At 46.7% G+C, this 24586-nt stretch overlaps 1 protein-coding gene across 1 annotated transcript in view; it reads right to left on the bottom strand.

The window, feature by feature from the left end:
- LOC142296986 (adhesion G protein-coupled receptor F5-like) overlaps positions 1-24586 on the bottom strand; it is a 154503-nt gene that overhangs the window by 84612 nt on the left and 45305 nt on the right. The window contains 2 exon segments of the mRNA XM_075341173.1: positions 7509-7688; positions 22822-23012. Coding sequence (XP_075197288.1) covers positions 7509-7688; positions 22822-23012 — 371 coding nt within the window.

The following is a 24586-nucleotide window of genomic DNA, read 5'->3' as shown; positions in this document are numbered from 1 at the left end:
TCCTGAGAGTGAGGCAAGCCCCAGGGCCCTGTGTAGGTGTGTAGAACCACAAGGCGCAGAATAACTCCACACAAGCAGAATGTCTTTCAGGGGTTTTACTCACTGTTGATGGCAGGGTGAGTAACCCGGGCGTAGCTGGGATGAACCAGGCTGGAACCAGGTATCCTTCAGGCTGACTGATGAGGGTGGCTACCGACTCGCCTTCCTTAGCCCTTCTGTGGTTTGTGGTAACCCCGACTTTTAGTCCCTATGGGGGTCACCCAGGGAAGTAACTGCTCCCCTCGTTTGTTTGCCGTTTGCTTGTCGCCTGGACCAGATCACTCCAGCTGCTTGCCTCCTGTGAACTATGGGCCCTAACTGTGGCTACGTGGCTGCGGCTTTTGTGGTGTTGTGGCGTGGGCTTTAAGGGCCCCACACCGGCAGGTTTAGCAAGGAAAGATGGATCTATCCCCGCATCGGGATCTGCCGCCCGTTTGGGCCTGGTACTCCCTGACAGTCTCCTTACTTTCCACTACACTGCTCTCTCTCCAGCTGTGTGTGGTGTTCGGGCAGCACTCCCAGGTGACCGTTCTCCCCCGTCGGTAGTCACTGCGCGGACGCTGTTAGACTGTAACAGCTCCAGGGTCTGCTTCTGCTCTTCCTGAGCTGCACACTAAACTGGCTCACTCGTGGGACCTGCTCTGCTGCTCCTGTCTGAGCTCCACTTCCATGCTCCTCACTCCTCCACACTCTGCTTCAGACTCCTTTCTCTTTTCCCCTTGTGCCTGCCTACGCCACCTAGCAACCAGGCTCTCTACCACACCCCTTGAGTGGAGATGGAGGCTTCGCCCCCTCCACTCCTCAAGTGGAGGTGAAGGCTTTGCCCCCTCCTGGGATCCCCAGGGGTCCTCTCAAAGGTACATGTGTGAGACCTGATCACTATGCGCCTGTGTAGTCACACCTCGGTCAGCCTTCTGGATTACCTGTGTTGTACTGTCCCCAGCATGGGTGCAGTACTCAGTGGTGCCTGACCAGGTCAGGGGCGCCACACATACATCCTGATATCCTCACTAATGTATACTACCAGGAGATCATACATCCTGATATCCTCACTAATATATACCACCAGGAGTCCATACATCCTGATATCCTCACTAATATATACCACCAGGAGTCCATACATCCTGATATCCTCACTAATATATACCACCAGGAGATCATACATCCTGTTATCCTCACTAATGTATACCACCAAGAGATCATACATCCTGATGTCCTCACTAATGTATACCACCAGGAGATCATACATCCTGTTATCCTCACTAATGTATACCACCAGGAGATCATACATCCTGCTATCCTCACTAATATATACCACCACGAGTCCATACATCTTGCTATCCTCACTAATATATACCACCAGGAGTCCATACATCCTGATATCCTCACTAATATATACCACCAGGAGTCCATACATCCTGATATCCTCACTAATATATACCACCAGGAGTCCATACATCCTGTTATCCTCACTAATGTATACCACCAGGAGATCATACATCCTGATGTCCTCACTAATGTATACTACCAGGAGATCATACATCCTGTTATCCTCACTAATGTATACCACCAGGAGCCCATACATCCTGTTATCCTCACTAATATATACCACCAGGAGTCCATACATCCTGATATCCTCACTAATGTATACCACCAGGAGATCATACATCCTGCTATCCTCACTAATGTATACCACCAGGAGATCATACATCCTGATATCCTCACTAATATATACCACCAGGAGTCCATACATCCTGATATCCTCACTAATATATACCACCAGGAGATCATACATCCTGATATCCTCACTAATATATACCACCAGGAGATCATACATCCTGTTATCCTCACTAATGTATACCACCAGGAGATCATACATCCTGTTATCCTCACTAATGTATACCACCAGGAGATCATACATCCTGTTATCCTCACTAATGTATACCAAAAGAAGCCCATACATTCTAAGCTCAACCACACACACGAAATCACACACACAAATATAGATAGATACAAGACAGACAGACAGACAGACAAACACACACACATACAATAGAGGACTTACCACTAGTGCAACTTCTCTTCAGATCTTCTTACTCTCGCAAAGACCAAGACCTGCCATGACATCCCAGTCACCAAAGCTCCTCTGAATTAGTCTCCACATCGGAAGCTACACTGATAATACTATTAAGGACCCCCAAGGAAGTGGGCACCCTGGGCAATTGCCCAGTTTGATCTGCCCTAACACTGCCCTGCTCATATGGAGCTGACGAGATGACACACTTGCGTTCAGCGCATTCCGTCACTATGGAGAATAGCGCAGTCCGTTAATGCACTGCGCTATTCTCCATAGACTTATATGGACGACGCACTGTAACGCAAGTGTCTGCGTTGCATCCGCTGGATGACGCAGCGTCGTTATTTTGACGCTGCGTTGGGCGGATGGAACGCTGCATGTAGCGTTTTTCTGCGCTTGGCAGAGTGTCAAAAAAACGCAACCTGCAGGAATCCGTTTGGCGTCCGTTGTGGACGCCTATGGTGGCGGGTTCCCTTAGAATGCATCATTTGACGGATTCCGTTAACGCATCTGTCTTTACACAACTGCGCATGCCCAGATGTGTGAAGTCAAGGAAAAAAACCTATAACGGATTGCGTTATTTTGTACGATCCGTAGCATTGCGTTGTGCCACTATATGCAACGCATCCGTTGCATCCGTCACACAACACAATGCAACGGATGCCGTCCAACGCAAGTGTGAAACTAGCCTTACAGGGATATCCAGCAGGTTTTTCGTTTCAATATAGAAAAGAATAAAACAGGGCACAGCATAGTAGAGGCCTTGAGAATGGCTGCCATTAAAGTGGTCGCAAAGGTCATCATTGCATCGGTAGAAAGGAAAAGGAATCACAAGAGCAAGACCATGGGGGAGGAACTGATGGGTGCCCACCATTCAGAAAGTGTCAAAATTAGAAACAGTTTTCTCGCCCTATGCATGTACCAAGTGAAAAAAAAAAATCCTACAAAGAACATAGAGTGAACATCTGAAATAAGGATCAAATTATATCTTTATTGAAACAGAAATCAAAAGACAAACAAAAAACATACAAAAGTGGATAAGCCATAAAAAATATTTTCATCCAAATGCATCCTAAATAAAAGCATGTGTATCACCAATGAATATTGAATAGGGGTCCTCAGTGCAAAGAAATAATTTAAATTTGATGTAAATAATACACATCCTGTAGAAAAAAGTATTTTTGTTATTAAATATTACACTCTCCAATTGAAGAAGAAGAAGCCCCTGGCGAAACGTGCGTTAGGGTATTCTATATTTTCTTCCTTGCTCCTAGCACCTTTATCGTGCAGCCTGACACTGGTCTGTATGCCTGCGTCTGTATCCCCTTGCCTCTCCATGCCTCTTTTGCTGCTATTCTGGGACCTTGGACCTATGCACTAATTGTTTGCCTCCTTTGCTACTATTTGCTGCTATTTGGTACTCTGGGTCAGGGCAATAATCATTATTTTTCTGCTGCTATTCAGGTATTTTGGGTCAGTGCAATAAGTATTGGGCTATACTATATACAGTGTGTCCACCCATATCCTTTCCACCTCCATTAACTTGAGAACGGCAGCAGCTATAGGCATAGAAGTGGTGTCTAGGTATAGTAAAGTAGCCATGCACTACGCAATGAAACCACCTATAGCGCCACCTGGTGGAAAACAACGGAGTTAGCATTTTTATCTGAAAAACGGAACGAGATAGAGAAAAGAAGTGAATTAAAAAATTGTAGGGCATCATCAATTCAATACGACTCGACACCTTGCATACAGAAATGCTATGATATGAAACCCATGACCCCCCCAAAACATTGAATGCTGGTCACGCATATGGCACTCATTTAACTTTGATGCTCAAAGTGGCCACTGTCAGCTGCAATGCACATCTGGGCTCTGCACAGCATACTGTATCTTGCTGCACGTTGTGCAATATGGTAGGTGACACGTTTGCACTAGCATCTGTGATACGTCGTCGTAGGTCCTGCAATGTTGGTGGAGGGGTCGCATACACCTGCTGTTTGATGTGACCTCACAGAAAGAAGTCTAATGGGGTCAGGTCAGGTGAGCGGAGGCCACTCCACACAGCCACCATACCCAATGACTTGTAGGAAGGTCTCCATGAGGTATCGCTTCACGTCTGCATCCTTGCGAGTTTTACACGTTCTAATCATAGCATTTCTGTATGCAAGGTGTCGATTCGTATTGAATTGCTGATGTCCTACAACTTTGTAATTCCTTTTTTTCCTCTATCTCATTCCATTTTCGAGATAAAAATGCCAACTCTGTTGTTTTCCACCAGGTGGCGCTATAAGTGGTTTCATTGCGTAGCGCATGGCTACTTTACTATACCTAGACACCTCTTTATGCCTATAGCTGCCGCTATTCTGAAGTTAATGGCGGAGGACAGGATATGGGTGGACACACTGTATACCAATTCAATCATTTTGCCATTTTCTGCCCTATCTGCTGTTTACTTAGTATTATATCGGGGTCTGTGCAATTAATATTGGGCAACATTATTTATACCAACTTTTGGTTCTTCATCTAGAGATTTAATTATAGCTCATATATTGCCTTTTCCCTCTATTTTTGTATATTTTGCACAGGTGGGCTTGTTTTATATTTTTTATATGCTTGATCCATTTATTATATGCACTGTTTGAGTGTACATACGGTATATAATTTTTTTCAAGTCATTTTTAGCTATGACATCTTGAGAGTGCCAAAAATATATTTTTTGTGTGATAGAAAATATAGAATACCCTAACGCGCGTTTCGCCAGGGGCTTCTTCTTCTTCTTCAATTGGAGAGTGCAAAAGTTAATAACAAAAATACTTTTTTCTAGAGGATGTGCATTATTTACATCAAATTTAAATTATTTCTTTGCACTGAGGACCCCTAGTGGTCAATTAACATTCAATATTCATTGGTGATACACGTGCTGTTTTTAGGATGCATTTGGATTAAAATATTTTTCATGGCTTATCCCTTTTGTATGTTTTTTGTTTGTCTTTTGAATTCTGTTTCAATAAAGATATAATTTGATCCTTATTTTGGCTGTTCACTCTATGTTCTTTGTAGGATTTTTTTGAATATTTACCCCTTGTACAATTCTACAATTCTGTTTTATTACCACCTTTCTATTCATCCCCACTTTTAGACCACAAGAGTTATACAACTTTTAGGTCACATTCCTGTAACCCCACCTACCATGTGCAATTTATAATACCGTTGTCTTCTTTGTGCACCCCTCCAACGCCACATTCTGGGCGCCATTGCCCGTGACTTGCACCCAGTATAAGGCCTCTTTCACACGTCAGTGATTCTGGTACATATGTGCTAGTTTTTTATACATACCAGGATCACAGACATACACAGACCCATTATAATGAATGGGTCTGCTTACACATCAGTGATTTTCACTGACCGTGTCTCCGTGCGGCGTACACGCGTGTCCGTGTGCGCCGCACGGAGACATGTTCCATTTTTTTCTGGCATCAACTGATATCCCACGGACCACACTATGGTGTGGTCCGTGAAAACATGTACCAGAAAAACACGGACATTGAAAATAAAAAGCTTTTTAAACTCATCCGTCTGCATCGACGCTGTCTCCGGCCGCTGGCTGCTCTCTGCTGCTTCCTGCCCTGTCAACTACTGTCATGCATATTAATTTATGCACAGCACAGCCGACTCGGAAACAGCTGCAGAGGTCAGACAGCGGCAGCCGGATGCTGCATTGCGGGACTCTTCAGCACCACGGAACAGCAGGAGTGGGGACAGGTAAGTTTATCTCCATGTGCAACACTCACGTGTGTCGCCCCCGCGAGAGCAGTCCCGGGCTGCTCAGATCCGGATCGCGCGGTGGCTCGAGAGGGCTCCGGACCCGGGGGTTGCACGGCTCCCCAAACCAAGGTGGGGTTATGTACAGGGGATGGTGTGGAAAGTTCGTGACACCACCCGTGGTGCATGGTAAGATGGAGTACCACCACTGCAAATTGGGAGATACCCAGTGGCGATGGTGTGGGCAGCTAGGTGTTTAACCCCCTCCATGGGTAGGGGGGAATGCCCCGGGGACTCGGTGAATGGTGACGGAGAGGTGCTGTTGAGACAGGTAAGGGTCACGTTCAATACTCACCTCAGTCCAATAACGCTGACACCGACAACTGTGTTAAACCAAAGTTCTGGACACTGCTGACGCTGAGAGGGGTCCCGTGCCTATTGGTGTTGCCTGTTAGTCTGTGACCTTTTCCGTGGCACCTTGTCTTCTAGTTGGTCCCTTTAGCATGAAACTAATTGGGTCCTGCTCATCAGTATGGCTAACTGGGTGAGCTTGCTCTCAGGGTTCACGCTTGGGATTTTCTGTACCGTGTAGTGGGAAAGTCCTATCCCCCTCGTTGCGCCAGTACCACGATTTTGGAGCGGGTGGAGAATGGATCTTGAAGGCTCCGTCCTTGTCGGGTAAATTGTCAGGATGCCTGAAGCTACTCCCTGACCTAGGTTCCACATACCCCGTCGTGCCCTGGCCCCTGCCCGGAGATGGCACAAGGCCGCCGGCTGTCCCTCCTCGACAGTCCATGCCCCTTGTCACGATCCCCTGCAACCGGGGTCCAGCTCCTATCAGGTCCAGACCAATGTCTGCCACCTAGTAGCTCACAGAGCCCAGCTCCTGACCTCTCCTCTCGAGAGTCACTTCTCAACTGACTTGTGACCTCTCCTCTTGAGAGTCACCACTCAACTGACTGTCTCCTAACACTGCTAACTCCCCTTCAACCAACCCCCCAAGTGGGCGACCCTATTCCACTCAGGCCGTCCACTGGTGTGTCTGGTGGGTGTGGTGCAGAGTGTTCCTAGGATTTTGATTAGCTTGTTCTTGGCAACACCAAAGGTGAGGGACCCATAACCAAGATGGATATTGCACAGAAGGGCAGATTGCACAATACCCTGTGACGATCTGATAGGCCAGGGCGTCACACATGTATCACGTAGTACGGATCACGGATTGCACATGGACAACCCACGTGTGCCCAGAATCACGGCACATGGAGGGCCATATGCCTAAAGCAGAGTTCCCCAACTCCAGTTCCCAAGAGCCCCCAAAACTGCCCATTTTCAGGATCCCCTTACCATTGTACAGGAGTTGGAATCATCACCTCTGCCGGTGATTAAATTATCACCTCTGCAATACTAAGGAAATCCTGAAAACATGCAGTGTTGGTGCCTCTTGGAGACTGGAGTTGGGGAACTCTGCTCTGCAATATTGTACCATCTAGCAGTTAGATTTGTTTTTATGTTTTATTCTGTCATTTTACTTGCTTTTGTTGTTGTCTTTTCTTACAAAAATTTGCTGAAGAATCTGTAGAAAATCTTAAAACACAATATTTTGAAAAAAAAATGATGTTCCACTTACTGTCATCATTGCTGTGGATACTGTAACATTCTCGATTGTAACCGTAGATATTATATCGACCATAAGGTCTATGTTTTTAGATGAATTTGCAATATTTCCTTTTTCATCCGTTGCAAGACTTTTGATCTGTTGCAGACTCCCCGGCAGGTTTTGCTGCACGTTTGGGCCCGCTACCACATCCTTTGTTTGAAGAAAAATACAAAAGGAAAGTTACCAAAAATTAATCATATTGTTAAGAAATAGAGAGTGTCTAAAACGTCTGCCCTTTACATGGCTGAAGTCAAGCGGGAGCCATGAGTTGTATGCATTTCACCTGGTCAGTGAAAGGTTAGCCGCCCCTACTAAATTCTACCTTGACCCATAACGAGTTACTGGTACGTTTCCTGTCAGCCCCTAGGCTCTTCTGTGTGTCGTTGCTGCTGTTTCGACTTCACTACTCAGTACTGATATACAGCAGCCAAGGCCCAATAGACTTATGGGCAGGGTCGGAATGATCGTGGTCGCGACCGCGAACGGGCCTTGAGGTGCAGGGGGCCCGCCGGCCCTAGCCACTACTTCTGCTGGATGTGCGTCTGAGGGTGCACATCCAGCTATAATGCGTTACGGTGCAGAGACCCGTCGGGTCCCTCCACTGCAAGCAGAAACCGGCAGCTTTCATCGGCGTGTTTGCGACTGAGGCGGCGCATGACAATAACCTTATGCTTTGCCATAGCACGGATGCCGATGAAAGCTACCGGTTATAGAGAAGGACACCGTGCGACATGGGAGCCGGGGGAAGGTGGTGAGTACAGTACATACCAGGAGAGGAACATATTTACCAGGAGGGGGACAGTATATACCACGAGGGGTCCAGGAGAGGAACATATATACCAGGAGGAGGACAGTATATACTAGTAGGTGCCCAGAAGAGGAACATATATACCAGGAGAGGGACAATTTGTAACAGCAGACACCCATGAGAGATGTATATATACCAGGAGCTTTACAGTATATACCAGGAGGGGGACAGGTATACCAGGAGGGGGACAGGAGAGGAACATATACCAGGAGAGGGGCAGTATATACCTGGTGGGGGATAGTTTATACCAGGAGGTGCCCAGAAGAGGAACATCTATACCAGGAGGGGTACAGTGTATACCAGGAGGGGCAGAGGGGAGGAACATATATACCAGGAGGAGGACAGTATATACTAGGAGGTGCCCAGAAGAGGAACATATATACCAGGAGAGGGACAGTATGTAACAGGAGGCACCCAGGAGATATATATATATACTGTATATATACCAGGAGCGTGACAGTATATACCAGGAGGGGGACAGGTATACCAGGAGGGTGACAGGAGAGGAACATATATACCAGGAGGGGGGCAGTATATACACCTGGTGAGGGATAGTTTATACCAGGAGGTGCCCAGAAGAGGAACATCTATACCAGGAGGGGTACTGTGTACACCAGGAGGGGCCGAGGAGAGGAACATATATACCAGGAGGAGGACAGTATATACTAGGAGGTGCTCAGAAGAGAAACATATATACCAGGAGAGGGACAGTATGTAACAGGAGGCACCCAGGAGAGATATATATACTGTATATATACCAGGAGCGTGACAGTATATACCAGGAGGGGGACAGGTATACCAGGAGGGTGACAGGAGAGGAACATATATACCAGGAGGGGGGCAGTATATACACCTGGTGGGGGATAGTTTATACCAGGAGGTGCCCAGAAGAGGAACATCTATGCCAGGAGAGGGACAGTATATACCAGGAGAGGGACAGCATATACCAGGATGGGGGACATATATACCAGGATGGGGGACATATTTAATAGGATGGGGGACATATTTACTAGGATGGGGCATATACCAGGATGGGGGACATTACTACATAACAGGGGAGAGGGCAACTCTTATATCCTTACTAGAAGGTGGCCCGATTCTAAGGCATTGGGTATTCTAGAATTTATTGTGTAGTTAATGTATGATTTTTGTTATATATATATATATATAGATGTTGTTGTCTGTAGTTACCAAGTGTTTGTGTAGGGCGCTGTACATGTTCTGGGTGTTGTCTGGGTGTGGGGGGGTGAGAGTGGTGTTCTTTGTGTGTTGCGTTGTGTGTGTTGCGTTGTTTGTGGAGCGCTGTGTGTGTGTTGCGCGGTTTGTTTGTGTGTGTGTTTTGGGGGGAGGTATGTTTTGTGCAGTGTGTGTATGTTGGAGGAGTAGTCCTGGGGAGAGAGGAGTATAATAGGAGGAGTAGTCCTGGAGGTGAGGAGTATAATAGGAGGAGTAGTCCTGGAGGTGAGGAGTATAATAGGAGGAGTAGTCCTGGGGGGTGAGGAGTATAATAGGGGGAGTAGTCCTGGGGGGAGAGGAGGATAATAGGAGGAGTAGTCCTGGGGGGAGAGGAGTATAATAGGAGTAGTCCTGGGGAGAGAGGAGTATAATAGGAGGAATAGTCCTGGAGGTGAGGAATATAATAGGAGGAGTAGTCCTGGGGGGAGAGGAGTATAATAGGAGGAGTAGTCCTGGGGGGAGAGGAGTATAATAGGAGGAGTAGTCCTGGGGGGAGAGGAGTATAATAGGAGGAGTAGTCCTGGGGGGAGAGGAGGATAATAAGAGGAGTAGTCCTGGGGGGAGAGGAGTATAATAGGAGGAGTAGTCCTGGGGGGAGAGGAGTATAATAGGAGGAGTAGTCCTGGGGGAGAGGAGTATAATAGGAGGAGTAGTCCTGGGGAGAGAGGAGTATAATAGGAGGAGGAGTCCTGGGGGGAGAGGAGTATAATAGGAGGAGGAGTCCTGGGGGGAGAGGAGTATAATAGGAGGAGGAGTCCTGGGGGGAGAGGAGTATAATAGGAGGAGTAGTCCTGGGGGGGGAGGAGTATAATAGGAGGAGTAGTCCTGGGGAGAGAGGAGTATAATAGGAGTAGTCCTGGAGGTGAGGAATATAATAGGAGTAGTCCTGGGGAGAGAGGAGGATAATAGGAGGAGGAGTCCTGGGGGGAGAGGAGGATAATAGGAGGAGTAGTCCTGAGGGGAGAGGAGTATAATAAGAGGAGTAGTCCTGGGGGAGAGGAGTATAATAAGAGGAGTAGTCCTGGGGGGGAGAGGAGTATAATAGGAGGAGTAGTCCTGGGGAGAGGAGTATAATAGGAGGAGTAGTCCTGGGGGGAGAGGAGTATAATAGGAGGAGTAGTCCTGGGGAGAGAGGAGGATAATAGGAGGAGTAGTCCTGGGGGGAGAGGAGTATAATAGGAGGATTAGTCCTGGGGGGGAGAGGAGTATAATAGGAGGAGTAGTCCTGGGGGAGAGGAGGATAATAGGAGGAGTAGTCCTGGGGGGAGAGGAATATAATAGGAGGAGTAGTCCTGGGGGGAGAGGAGTATAATAGGAGGAGTAGCCCTGGGGGGAGAGGAGTATAATAGGAGGAGTAGTCCTGGGGGAGAGGAGTATAATAGGAGGAGTAGTCCTGGGGGGAGAGGAGTATAATAGGAGGAGTAGTCCTGGGGGAGAGGAGGATAATAGGAGGAGTAGTTCTGGGGGGAGAGGAATATAATAGGAGGAGTAGTCCTGGGGGGAGAGGAGTATAATAGGAGGAGTAGCCCTGGGGGGAGAGGAGTATAATAGGAGGAGTAGTCCTGGGGGAGAGGAGGATAATAGGAGGAGTAGTTCTGGGGGGAGAGGAATATAATAGGAGGAGTAGTCCTGGGGGGAGAGGAGTATAATAGGAGGAGTAGCCCTGGGGGGAGAGGAGTATAATAGGAGGAGTAGTCCTGGGGGGAGAGGAGGATAATAGGAGGAGTAGCCCTGGGGGGAGAGGAGTATAATAGGAGTAGTCCTGGGGAGAGAGGAGTATAATAGGAGGAATAGTCCTGGAGGTGAGGAATATAATAGGAGGAGTAGTCCTGGGGGGAGAGGAGTATAATAGGAGGAGTAGTCCTGGGGGGAGAGGAGTATAATAGGAGGAGTAGTCCTGGGGGGAGAGGAGTATAATAGGAGGAGTAGTCCTGGGGGGAGAGGAGGATAATAAGAGGAGTAGTCCTGGGGGGAGAGGAGTATAATAGGAGGAGTAGTCCTGGGGAGAGAGGAGTATAATAGGAGGAGGAGTCCTGGGGGGAGAGGAGTATAATAGGAGGAGGAGTCCTGGGGGGAGAGGAGTATAATAGGAGGAGGAGTCCTGGGGGGAGAGGAGTATAATAGGAGGAGTAGTCCTGGGGGGGAGAGGAGTATAATAGGAGGAGTAGTCCTGGGGAGAGAGGAGTATAATAGGAGTAGTCCTGGAGGTGAGGAATATAATAGGAGTAGTCCTGGGGAGAGAGGAGGATAATAGGAGGAGGAGTCCTGGGGGGAGAGGAGGATAATAGGAGGAGTAGTCCTGGGGGGAGAGGAGTATAATAAGAGGAGTAGTCCTGGGGGAGAGGAGTATAATAAGAGGAGTAGTCCTGGGGGGGAGAGGAGTATAATAGGAGGAGTAGTCCTGGGGAGAGGAGTATAATAGGAGGAGTAGTCCTGGGGGGAGAGGAGTATAATAGGAGGAGTAGTCCTGGGGGGAGAGGAGGATAATAGGAGGAGTAGTCCTGGGGGGAGAGGAGTATAATAGGAGGATTAGCCCTGGGGGGAGAGGAGTATAATAGGAGGAGTAGTCCTGGGGGAGAGGAGTATAATAGGAGGAGTAGTCCTGGGGGGAGAGGAGTATAATAGGAGGAGTAGTCCTGGGGGAGAGGAGGATAATAGGAGGAGTAGTTCTGGGGGGAGAGGAATATAATAGGAGGAGTAGTCCTGGGGGGAGAGGAGTATAATAGGAGGAGTAGTCCTGGGGGAGAGGAGTATAATAGGAGGAGTAGTCCTATCTATTCCTATATATTCTATAGAATCATTACACACAGGGGGATCTATTCCAATATATTATATAGAGTCATTACACACAGAGGGATCTATTTCATGTGTTTATTTCTGCTAATGGTGATGATTATGGCTTACAGGCAATGAAAACCCAGAAGTCATTATCTCAGAAAATTAGAATATTATATAAGACCAACTGAAAAATGATATTACACTCAGAGATGTTGGCGCCTACTGAAAAGTCTGTACAGTAAATGCCTCAATACTTGGTCGGGCTCCTTTTGTATGAATTACTGCATCAATGCGGCAATGTGGCATGGAGGCGATCAGCCTGTGTCACTGCTGAGGTGTTATGGAACCCCATGTTGCTTTGATAGCCGCCTTCAGCTCATCTGCATTGTTGGCTCTGGTGTCTCTCATAGATTCTCTATGGGGTTTAGGTCAGGCGAGTTTGCTGGCCAATCAAGCAGCTTGATTGGCCAGCAAACTCGCCTGACCTAAAAGCACAGTGATACTGCAGTTAGTAAACCAGGTATTGGTACTTTTGGCAGTGTGGACAGGTGCCAAGTCCTGCTGGAAAATGAAATTTCCATCTCCAAAAAGCTTGTCGGCAGAGGGAATCATGAAGTGCTGTAAAATTTCCTGGTAGACGGCTGCGCTGACTTTGGTCTTGATAAAACACAGTGGAGCTAGACCAGCAGCTGACATGGCTCCCCAAACCATCCCTGATTGTAGAGACTTCACACTAGACCTCAGCAGCTTGGATTGTGGCCTCTCCACTCTTCCTCCAGACTCTGGGACCGCGATTTCCAAATGAAATGCAAAATTTACTTTCATCTGAAAACAACACCTTGGACCCCTGAGAACAGTCCAGTTCTTTCTCTCCTTGGCCCAGGTAAGACGCTCCTGGCTTTGTCTATTGGTCATGAGTGGCTGACACAAGGAATGCGACACTTGTAGCCCATGTCCTGGATACGTCTGTGTGTGGTGGCTCTTGAAGCACTGACTCCAGCAGCGTCCGCTCCTTGTGAATCTCCCCCAAATTTTTGAATGGCATTTTCTTAACAATCCTATCAAGGCTGCGGTTATCCCGGTTGCTTGTGCACCTTTTTCCACCACACTCAACATCTTATTAATATGCTTGGATACAGAACTCTGTAAACAGCTGACTTCTATAGCAATGACCTTTTGTGACTTACCCTCCTTGTGGAGTCTGTCAATGACTGCCTTCTGGACATCTGTCAAGTCTTCCCCATGATTGTGTAGCCTACTGAACCAGACTAAGGGACCATTTTAAATGCTTTGGAAGCCTTTGCAGGTGTTTTGTGTTAATTATTCCACGTTTCTGAGACACACTCTATGTGTAATGACTCTATATAATATATAATAAACACTTGAAAAAGATCTCTCTGTGTGTAATGACTATATAATATATAGAAATAGATCCCTCTGTGTGTAATGACTCTATATAATATATAGGAATAGATCCCTCTGTGTGTAATGACTCTATATAATATATAGAAATAGATCCCTCTGTATGTAATGACTCTATATAATTTATGCGTTTCCCTTTTTGTATTGAATAACTGAAATAACTTGACTTTTTGATGATATTCTAATTTAATGAGATGCACTTGTACATACAAACATTTGTTTTCGTTATTTTTAATTCTATAAATCCTATGCCGCGTGGTGTCATTATATACAGCAGAGGTCTTAAACACGCAGCCCCTGAGACTGCTTTTGCGGCCCGCAGGCCCCGTGACGATCACAGCTCTATGCCGGGAGCCGGCGTCGGCAGGCACAGTACAGTTGAATTATTTGCGGTGCCATGCAGAGCAGCTGTCTGCACTACACCAAAGGATGACGCGACCAATCAGATGCAAGGAGGTGATGTCGCTGTATGATGTCACCTCCTTGCATCTGATTGGCCATTGGTATAGTGCTGAGATCTCCTCTGCGCGGTACCGCAAATAATTCAACTGTACCTGCCGGTACTGGCTCCCAGCATAGAGCTGCGATCGTCACGGGGTCTGCAGGCCACAAACAGCAGGTATGTATGTGTGTCGCCCTGGGCAAGCCAGGGGTCACAGGTCACAACACCACCACACCCCACATCCCAGGTAGGCACACCTAAGCTGAACCAAAAATCCTTGTTGCCTTCCTCCAGGAGTCTGATGATGCACACCAGGGGGTGGGCCAGGCGGTTGGCTCCGCCCACCAAGGAGATCACAGTTCTGGAGGCAGGAAGTACCAGGCAGAGTAGCCCGGGGAGGGCAAGAGTGAAGAGCAGATTAGCCCAGGCAGGGCTTGAGTAGAGAAGCAGATTAGCCCAGGGAGGGCAAGTGTAAACAACTAAGTGAAAGTGAGAAAAGAAAGAGAAGTAGTAAAGGAGGAAAGCAAGTGAGGTGACAAGAAGGAAGGAAAGCCTGAAGGGTCCAGCTTTGTGTAGGGCCATAACAGTAAGGTCAGCGACGGCGGTGACTGTCCGGAGGGGGACCGTTTGGAAGTTCCTGGAAGGACCCCGTTGGCTGTGTGCCCGGTGGTCTGGAGCAGTGTTCCGAGAGACAGTCAGCACCAGGGCAGGGGCCTCTCGGACCCCGGCAAGGCTAGGAGTCGCCTAATTTGCCGAATCCGTCAGTGAAGGGGACGTAGATTCCCCCAACAACCAAGTCCCGATTGAAGGCAACAGCCCAACCCGTACAACAGAGGCACCGCCACCGCCAGGGCACCAGTCTCTGAGGGCCAGCGCCTGCGGGCAAAAGTGTAGTGCTCCTCCAGCCCAGCTTGAAGCCGGGGAGCGGGTTACCGGTGGGGACCCATCGCAACCATCCGTACATACAGGTGCAGGGAAGAGAGACATCACCGTCACCTGCCGGGGAAGCAAAGCAGCTGTCTGTGGGACCGTCCTACCAGCCGTTTGGTTTACCGTACAAACTGTGTCACGTCTCAGGCTGAGTGAGTACCACAGTGCCGCAAGGCACCGCGCTGACCCCGCGTCCCTGCGCCCACCAAGCCCTGCACCTCCCAAGCCATCACCGGGCCCCGGGATCACCAACCCCTACCCACGGAGGGGCAACACAACACCTGGCTGCTCCCCATCACCATCCCCGGGATCCCCGCATTAAGCAGCGGTGGTGCTACACATCACCACAACCGTGGGTGGCGTCACGGACATTATCCCAACATCCCAAACCCCCCTTTCACTCACGGGCGAGGAGTGCCGCTCGAGGAAAACCCCCGGGATCCGGCCTACGGCTCGAGCCACCACTGAGCAGCCGGACCCGAGCAGAAGGGGTGAGCGCGGTGTGCTGACACCCTCCTCCCCGCCCGCGACATATGTGCCCACAATCAGGAGCCGCTGTGTCCTGGACGTGGCGGTTCCTGACTGTGGGGCCGCGAGTCTCCTCCGCAGGAGAATACAGGAGACCGCAGCTGCTCATTCCCACTATCAGGGTTCCGACCGCTGCGATCTCCTCGCTCTATTCTCAGTACAGAGGACACTTGCGACTCTGAAAGCCGCACTGCAGGTCAGTGTTCACTGCGGGCCGCACACGCACAGTGGATGGGATTTCTAGAAATCCCATCCACTCTGTTTGTACTGTACAACCCAGCCCTCTGGACGCAGCTGAATCATGCTGCCTCCAAAATGTTGCAAACAATGATCAGCACGCAACCCTGAGGGAACGGAGGACGGGTGAGAAGAATTATTTTTTTTTGCGTTTGTGAAGAGCGGTATAATAGGGGGGACAAGGATGGGCACAATACCACAAGGATGAGAAGAATACTACAATGATGGACACAATACTATAAGAATGGGCAGAATATTACAAGGGTGGGCAGAATACTACAAGGATGGGCACAATACTACAAGGATGAGCACAATACTACAAGGATGGGCACAATACTACAAGGATGAGCACAATACTACAAGGATGGGCACAATACTACAAGGATGAGCACAATACTACAAGGATGGACACACTACTACAAGGATGGGCACAATACTACAAGGATGAGCACAATACTACAAGGATGGGCACAATACTACAAGGATGAGCACAATACTACAAGGATGGGCACAATACTACAAGGATGGGCAGAATAGTACAAGGATGGACACAATACTACAAGGATGAGGACAATACTACAAGGAAGGGCAGAATATTACAAGGATGAGCACAATACTACAAGGATGGGCACAATACTACAAGGATGGGCAGAATAGTACAAGGATGGACACAATACTACAAGGATGAGGACAATACTACAAGGAAGGGCAGAATATTACAAGGATGAGAACAATACTACAAGGATGGGCACAATACTACAAGAATAAGCACAATACTACAAGGATGAGCACAATACTACAAGGATGAGCACAATACTACAAGGATGGGCACAATACTACAAGGATGAGCACAATACTACAAGGATGAGCACAATACTACAAGGATGGGCACAATACTACAAGGATGAGCACAATACTACAAGGATGAGCACAATACTACAAGGATGGACACACTACTACAAGGATGGGCACAATACTACAAGGATGGGCACAATACTACAAGGATAGGCACAATACTACAAGGATGGACACAATACTACAAGGATGAGCACAATACTACAAGGATGAGCACAATACTACAAGGAAGGGCAGAATACTACAAGGATGGGCACAATACTACAAGGATGAGCACAATACTACAAGGAAGGGCAGAATACTACAAGGATGGGCACAATACTACAAGGATGAGCACAATACTACAAGGATGGACACACTACTACAAGGATCGGCACAATACTACAAGGATAGGCACAATACTACAAGGATGGACACAATACTACAAGGATGAGCACAATACTACAAGGATGAGCACAATACTACAAGGATGGGCACAATACTACAAGGATGGGCACAATACTACAAGGATGAGCACAATACTACAAGGATGAGCACAATACTACAAGGAAGGGCAGAATACTACAAGGATGAGCACAATACTACAAGGATGGACACACTACTACAAGGATGGGCACAATACTACAAGGATGGACACACTACTACAATGATGGGCACAATACTACAAGGATGGGCAGAATAGTACAAGGATGGACACAATACTACAAGGATGAGGACAATACTACAAGGAAGGGCAGAATATTACAAGGATGAGCACAATACTACAAGGATGGGCACAATACTACAAGGATGGGCACAATACTACAAGGATAGGCACAATACTACAAGAATAGGCACAATACTACAAGGATGAGCACAATACTACAAGGATGAGCACAATACTACAAGGATGGGCACAATACTACAAGGATGAGCACAATACTACAAGGATGAGCACAATACTACAAGGATGGACACACTACTACAAGGATGGGCACAATACTACAAGGATAGGCACAATACTACAAGGATGGACACAATACTACAAGGATGAGCACAATACTACAAGGAAGGGCAGAATACTACAAGGATGGGCACAATACTACAAGGATGAGCACAATACTACAAGGAAGGGCAGAATACTACAAGGATGGGCACAATACTACAAGGATGAGCACAATACTACAAGGATGGACACACTACTACAAGGATCGGCACAATACTACAAGGATATGCACAATACTACAAGGATGGGCACAATACTACAAGGATGAGCACAATACTACAAGAATGAGCACAATACTACAAGGATGGGCACAATACTACAAGGATGGGCACAATACTACAAGGATGAGCACAATACTACAAGGATGAGCACAATACTACAAGGAAGGGCAGAATACTACAAGGATGAGCACAATACTACAAGGATGGACACACTACTACAAGGATGGGCACAATACTACAAGGATGGACACACTACTACAATGATGGGCACAATACTACAAGGATGGGCAGAATAGTACAAGGATGGACACAATACTACAAGGATGAGGACAATACTACAAGGAAGGGCAGAATATTACAAGGATGAGCACAATACTACAAGGATGGGCACAATACTACAAGGATGGGCACAATACTACAAGGATAGGCACAATACTACAAGAATAGGCACAATACTACAAGGATGAGCACAATACTACAAGGACGGTCCGAATACTACAAGGATGGACACACTACTACAAGGATGAGCACAATACTACAAGGATGAGCACAATACTACAAGGATGGGCACAATACTACAAGGATGAGCACAATACTACAAGGATGAGCACAATACTACAAGGATGGACACACTACTACAAGGATGGGCACAATACTACAAGGATAGGCACAATACTACAAGGATGGGCAGAATAGTACAAGGATGGACACAATACTACAAGGATGAGGACAATACTACAAGGAAGTGCAGAATATTACAAGGATGAGCACAATACTGCAAGGATGGGCACAATACTACAAGGAAGGGCAGAATATTACAAGGATGAGCACAATACTACAAGGATGGGCACAATACTACAAGGATAGGCACAATACTACAAGGATGGGCAGAATAGTACAAGGATGGACACAATACTACAAGGATGAGGACAATACTACAAGGAAGGGCAGAATATTACAAGGATGAGCACAATACTACAAGGATGGGCACAATACTACTGGGCAGAATACTACAAGGATGGGCACAATACTACAAGGATGGGCACAATACTACAAGGATAGACACACTACTACAAGGATAAGCACAATACTACAAGGATAGGCACAATACTACAAGGATGGGCACAATACTACAAGGATGAGCACAATACTACAAGGATGAGCACAATACTACAAGGATGAGCACAATACTACAAGGATGAACACAATACTACAAGGATGAACACACTTCTACAAGGATAGGCACAATACTACAAGGATAGGCACAATACTACAAGGATGGGCAGAATAATACAAGGATGGGCACAATACTACAAGGATGAGGACAATACTACAAGGAAGGGCAGAATATTACAAGGATGAGCACAATACTACAAGGATGGGCACAATACTACTGGGCAGAATACTACAAGGATGGGCACAATACTACAAGGATGGGCACAATACTACAAGGATGGGCACAATACTACAAGGATACAAGGATGGGCACAATACTACAAGGATGGGCATTAGGATGGACACAATACTACAAGGATGGGCATAGTACTACAAGGCACAAGGATGGACAATACTACAAGGATGGGCACAATACTACAAGGATGGGCAGAATACTACAGGGCACAGGGATGAGCATAATACTACAGGGCACAAGTATGGACAATATTACAAGGATGGGCACAATACTACAGGGCAGAAGTATGGGAGACATTACTCAGGGTACAAGGAAGGAGCACATTACTATAGGGCACAAAGATGGGAGACATTACTGCAGGGGACAAAATGGGGACATTACTACAGAGGACAAGGATGGGAGAAGTTACTACTACAGGGCACAAGGAAGGGGGCATTGCTACAGTATGGGGGACATAACTACAGGACACAGGATGTGCATATTATACAGGACACAAGGGGGACATTACTACTGGATGGGTGACATTACTACAAGATGTTGGCTAAGATGACTGTACGATGCTGCTAATTGTAAAACAATATTAGGGCTCCGCCACACATCCGTGAAAACCACGTCCGTGTAAAACGGGCCGTTTTTCAGGTCCGTTTTTCGTTTTTAGGTCCGTTTTTATGGTATGTGTGGCCTGCGTGTGTATCCCGTATGCTAGCCGTATGTGCGTGTGGAATGTCCGTGTGTGCGTGAGTGAAATAACTGACATGTGTATGTGTTGTCCGTGTGAAATGTACGTGTGTGATGCAAAATGTCGTTACTACATGTCGGAAGACAGAGTAGCGGGATGAGAATGAACTCGGGTGAACTTCACCCGACTTCATTGTCATGCCGCGGCTCTGTCTTTGTGCCGTGTACTGATTAGCGGTCACCTGTGAAGGATTCACCGGTGACCACTAATCCCCCGAGTGACTGAAGTGTCCCCCCCTCTCTCATACTCACCGTTCCCCGATCACCGGCGCTGCACGGCATTCACACTGTTCCGGCGGCTTTTTCTAATTTGAAAAAGCCGGCCGCCCATTAATCAATCTCGTATTCCCTGCTTTCCCCGCCCACCGGCGCCTATGATTGGTTGCAGTGAGACACGCCCACCACGCTGAGTGACAGGTGTCACACTGCACCCAATCACAGCAGCCGGTGGGCGTGTCTATACTGTGCAGTAAAATAAATAAATAAATAATTAAAAAAAACGGCGTGCGGTCCCCCCCCCCATTTTAATACCAGCCAGATAAAGCCATACGGCTGAAGGCTGGTATTCTCAGGATGGGGAGCTCCACGTTATGGGGGGCCCCCCACCCTAACAATATCAGTCAGCAGCCGCCCAGAATTGCCGCATACATTATATGCGACAGTTCTGGGGCTGTACCCGGCTCTTCCCGATTTACCCTGGTGCGTTGGCAAATCGGGGTAATAAGGAGTTATTGGCAGCCCATAGCTGCCAGTAAGTCCTAGATTAATCATGTCAGGCGTCTATGAGACACCTTCCATGATTAATCTGTAAGTTACAGTAAAAAAACACACACACCCGAAAAAATCCTTTATTAGAAATAAAAAACACAAACAAATTCCCTCATTACCAATTTATTAACCCCGACAAACCCTCCATGTCCGGCGTAATCCACGGTCCTCCAGCATCGCATCCATCTCTGCTGCATGGAGGTGACAGGAGCAGCAGAAGACACCACCGCTCCGGTCACCTCCACGCAGCTAATGAGGTGAGTAGCGCGATCAGCTGCTGTCACTGAGGTTACCCGCGGCCACCGCTGGATCCAGTGGTGGCCGAGAGTTACCTGACTGACAGCAGCTGATCGCGCTACTCATCTCATTAGCTGCGTGGAGGTGACCGGAGCGGCGGTGTCTTCTGCTGCTCCTGTCACCTCCATGCAGCAGAGATGGACGCGACGCTGGAGGACCGTGGAGTACGCCGGACATGGAGGGTTTGTCGGGGTTAATAAATTGGTAATGAGGGAATTTGTTTGTGTTTTTTATTTCTAATAAAGGATTTTTCGGGTGTGTGTTTATTTACTGTAATTTACAGATTAATCATGGAGGGTGCCTCATAGACGCCTGACATGATTAATCTAGGACTTATTGGCAGCTATGGGCTGCCATTAACTCCTTATTACCCCGATTTGCCAACGCACCAGGGCAAATCGGGAAGAGCCGGGTACAGTCCCAGAAATGTCGCATATAATGTATGCGGCAATTCTAGGCGGCTGCTGACTGATATTGTTAGGGTGGGGGGCCCCCCATAACGTGGAGCTCCCCATCCTGAGAATACCAGCCTTCAGCCGTATGGCTTTATCTGGCTGGTATTAAAATGGGGGGGGACCGCACGCCGGTTTTTTTAATTATTTATTTATTTTACTGCACAGTATAGACACGCCCACCGGCTGCTGTGATTGGGTGCAGTGTGACACCTGTCACTCAGCGTGGTGGGCGTGTCTCACTGCAACCAATCATAGGCGCCGGTGGGCGGGTAAAGCAGGGAATACGAGATTGATTAATGGGCGGCCGGCTTTTTCAAAAGAGGAAAAGCCGCCGGAGTTTTTATAACAGCCGTGCAGCGCCGCGCCGGAGATCGGGGAATGGTAAGTATGAGAGAGGGGGGAACTGACCGACAGACAGCTAGAGGGACAGACAGACATAGAGACCGACCGACGGACTGAGGGAGAGAACGAAACATAAAAAGAAAAAAGACTGACATCACATGAAAAAAGCACAAAACATACAGGGAACAAACAGAGATGCATCCGTGTCACTCGGACGTGCGCACAGACCCATTGACTTTCATTGGGTCCGTGCTGCATGTTGCGTGAATAAAACGGACATGCTGGCGTGAGACACGGACCAAAAAACGCATCACGGAGACGGACTCACGGACATAACCAAAAACGCAATTGTAACCGCAGAGATATAGTAACATTGGTGCACGTTTGGCCGTGTCTCCAGTATACACGGAAACGGACCAAACACGCACGTGTTTCACGGATGTGTGTTTCAAGCCTTAGAAGAAGGGGATAAAATGTAAAAAAATATTCAAAATAAAGCATGACTTTTTTGCCACTAAAAATTATTTTATATATATATATATATAAACTTAACTAAACAAAAAAGTGCAGGTTTGTTATAATGAAGCAAAAATGTTCAAAATAGTGATCCAAAGGTGTATAGAAAAAAAAAGATGGAATCATTAAACATGTCACTTTGTCCTGCAAGGAATGCGGCCCCCTCAGTTTTTTTTTTCTATGTGCGGCCCATTCCCCCAGCTGAGTTTAAGACCGATATACAGTGATCTGGACATAATAATAATAATAATAATAATTGCATAATAGAGATTTATCCTCCGGAATTTCAATGACATAAATGCAGCAGTTCCTACCTTGACAGTCTGTAGCTCCAAAAATATCTTGGCTGAATAGCACTCATTTATCTCCTGATCCCACTGTCCACTATTGCTACAGGGATAAATGATGTTTCCGAGCTTAGATGGGTCAATGCTTTGGCACGGCAGAAGATAGTTACTTCCAAATGGTGTTTCAGGAACATTGCCCTTAGGTTGGCATGTGCTATCTAAAAACAACAGCAAACATCTGTATCAGGGATTTCCAAAAACTATTAAACAGGTTTGATAAACCTCAACAATGACTAGAAGACATATTCAGTGGACCACCACCACTACCGTCCCAACCCATGCCCAATCCAGTTTCATGTTGAAGCCTCATCGTACCCCTCCTCCCGCACCTTCCCCGCACTATTTCTCCCGTCCACCACCCTGAACTCTGGACACGTGGCAGGAGGGGTTCATCACTTGATTCTGATTGTGGCAAATGCTGACCCTCTGATCCTTATGGGTCAGGAGAAACCTAGATTCACCCAACCAGTCAAAGTTTTTCCACTTCTCGGTGAGACAGTTTGGGGCTTTTTTGTCCTATTGGAGTGGCTTCTTTTTTTCTTCGACGGTAAAGTTGGAATTGTCAGTTTTCTGTTATAGTCCATTTATGCTTAGAAGCAATAAGTTGTGGATTCGGTTACATTGACTGATCATCAGAGTTGTATTCAGCTGTGGTGATCTTGATTATGCACCACCTGTTTATCAGAACAATTGTTCACATCCTCTTCTGATTCTTTCATCATAACGATTCTTCACATCTTCCTCTAATCCCTTCATGATAACAATTCTTCACATACTCCTCTAATCCTTTTATCATAACGATTCTTCACATCCTCCTCTAATCCCTTCATCAGAACAATCCTTCATATTCTCCTCTAATCCTTTCATGATAACAATTCTTCATATCCGCCGTTAATTTCTTTATTATATTGATTCTTCACGTCCTCCTCTAATCCCTTCTTGATAACAATTCTTCATGTCCACCTCTAATTAATTAATTATAATGATTCTTCACATCCTCTAATCTCTTCATCAGAACAATTCTTCACATTCTCCTCTAATCCTTTCATGATAACAGTTCATATCCGCCTCTAATTTCTTTATTATCTTGATTCTTCACATCCTCCTCTAATCCCTTCTTGATAACAATTCTTCACGTCCACCTCTAATTCCTTAATTATAATGATTCTTCACATCCTCTAATCTCTTCATCAGAAAAATTCTTCACATTCTCCTCTAATCCTTTCATGATAACAGTTCATATCCACCTCTATTTTCTTTATTATATTGATTCTTCACATCCTCCTCTAATCCCATCTTGATAACAATTCTTGACATACTCCTCTAATCCCTTTATCATAACAATTCTTCACATCTTCCTCTAATCTCTTGACAAGAACTCTTCTTCACATCTTCCTCTAATCCCTTCATGATAACAATTCTTCACATACTCCTCTAATCCTTTTATCATAATGATTCTTCACATCCTCCTCTTCACATCCTCCTCTAATCCCTTCATCAGAACAATTCTTCACATTCTCCTCTAATCCTTTCATGATAACAATTCTTCATATCTGCCTCTAATTCCTTCATTATAATGATTCTTCACATCCTCCTCTAATCCCTTCATCAGAACAATTCTTCACATTCTCCTCTAATCCCATCATGATAAATCTTCACATCTACCTCTAATTCCTTCATTAGAATGATTCTTCACATCCTTCTCTAATCCTTTCATGATAACAATTCTGGA

This window comes from Anomaloglossus baeobatrachus, chromosome 3, assembly GCF_048569485.1.
Source record: "Anomaloglossus baeobatrachus isolate aAnoBae1 chromosome 3, aAnoBae1.hap1, whole genome shotgun sequence".
Lineage (NCBI taxonomy): Eukaryota > Metazoa > Chordata > Amphibia > Anura > Aromobatidae > Anomaloglossus > Anomaloglossus baeobatrachus.
This window is presented reverse-complemented; position numbering and strand designations above follow the sequence as displayed.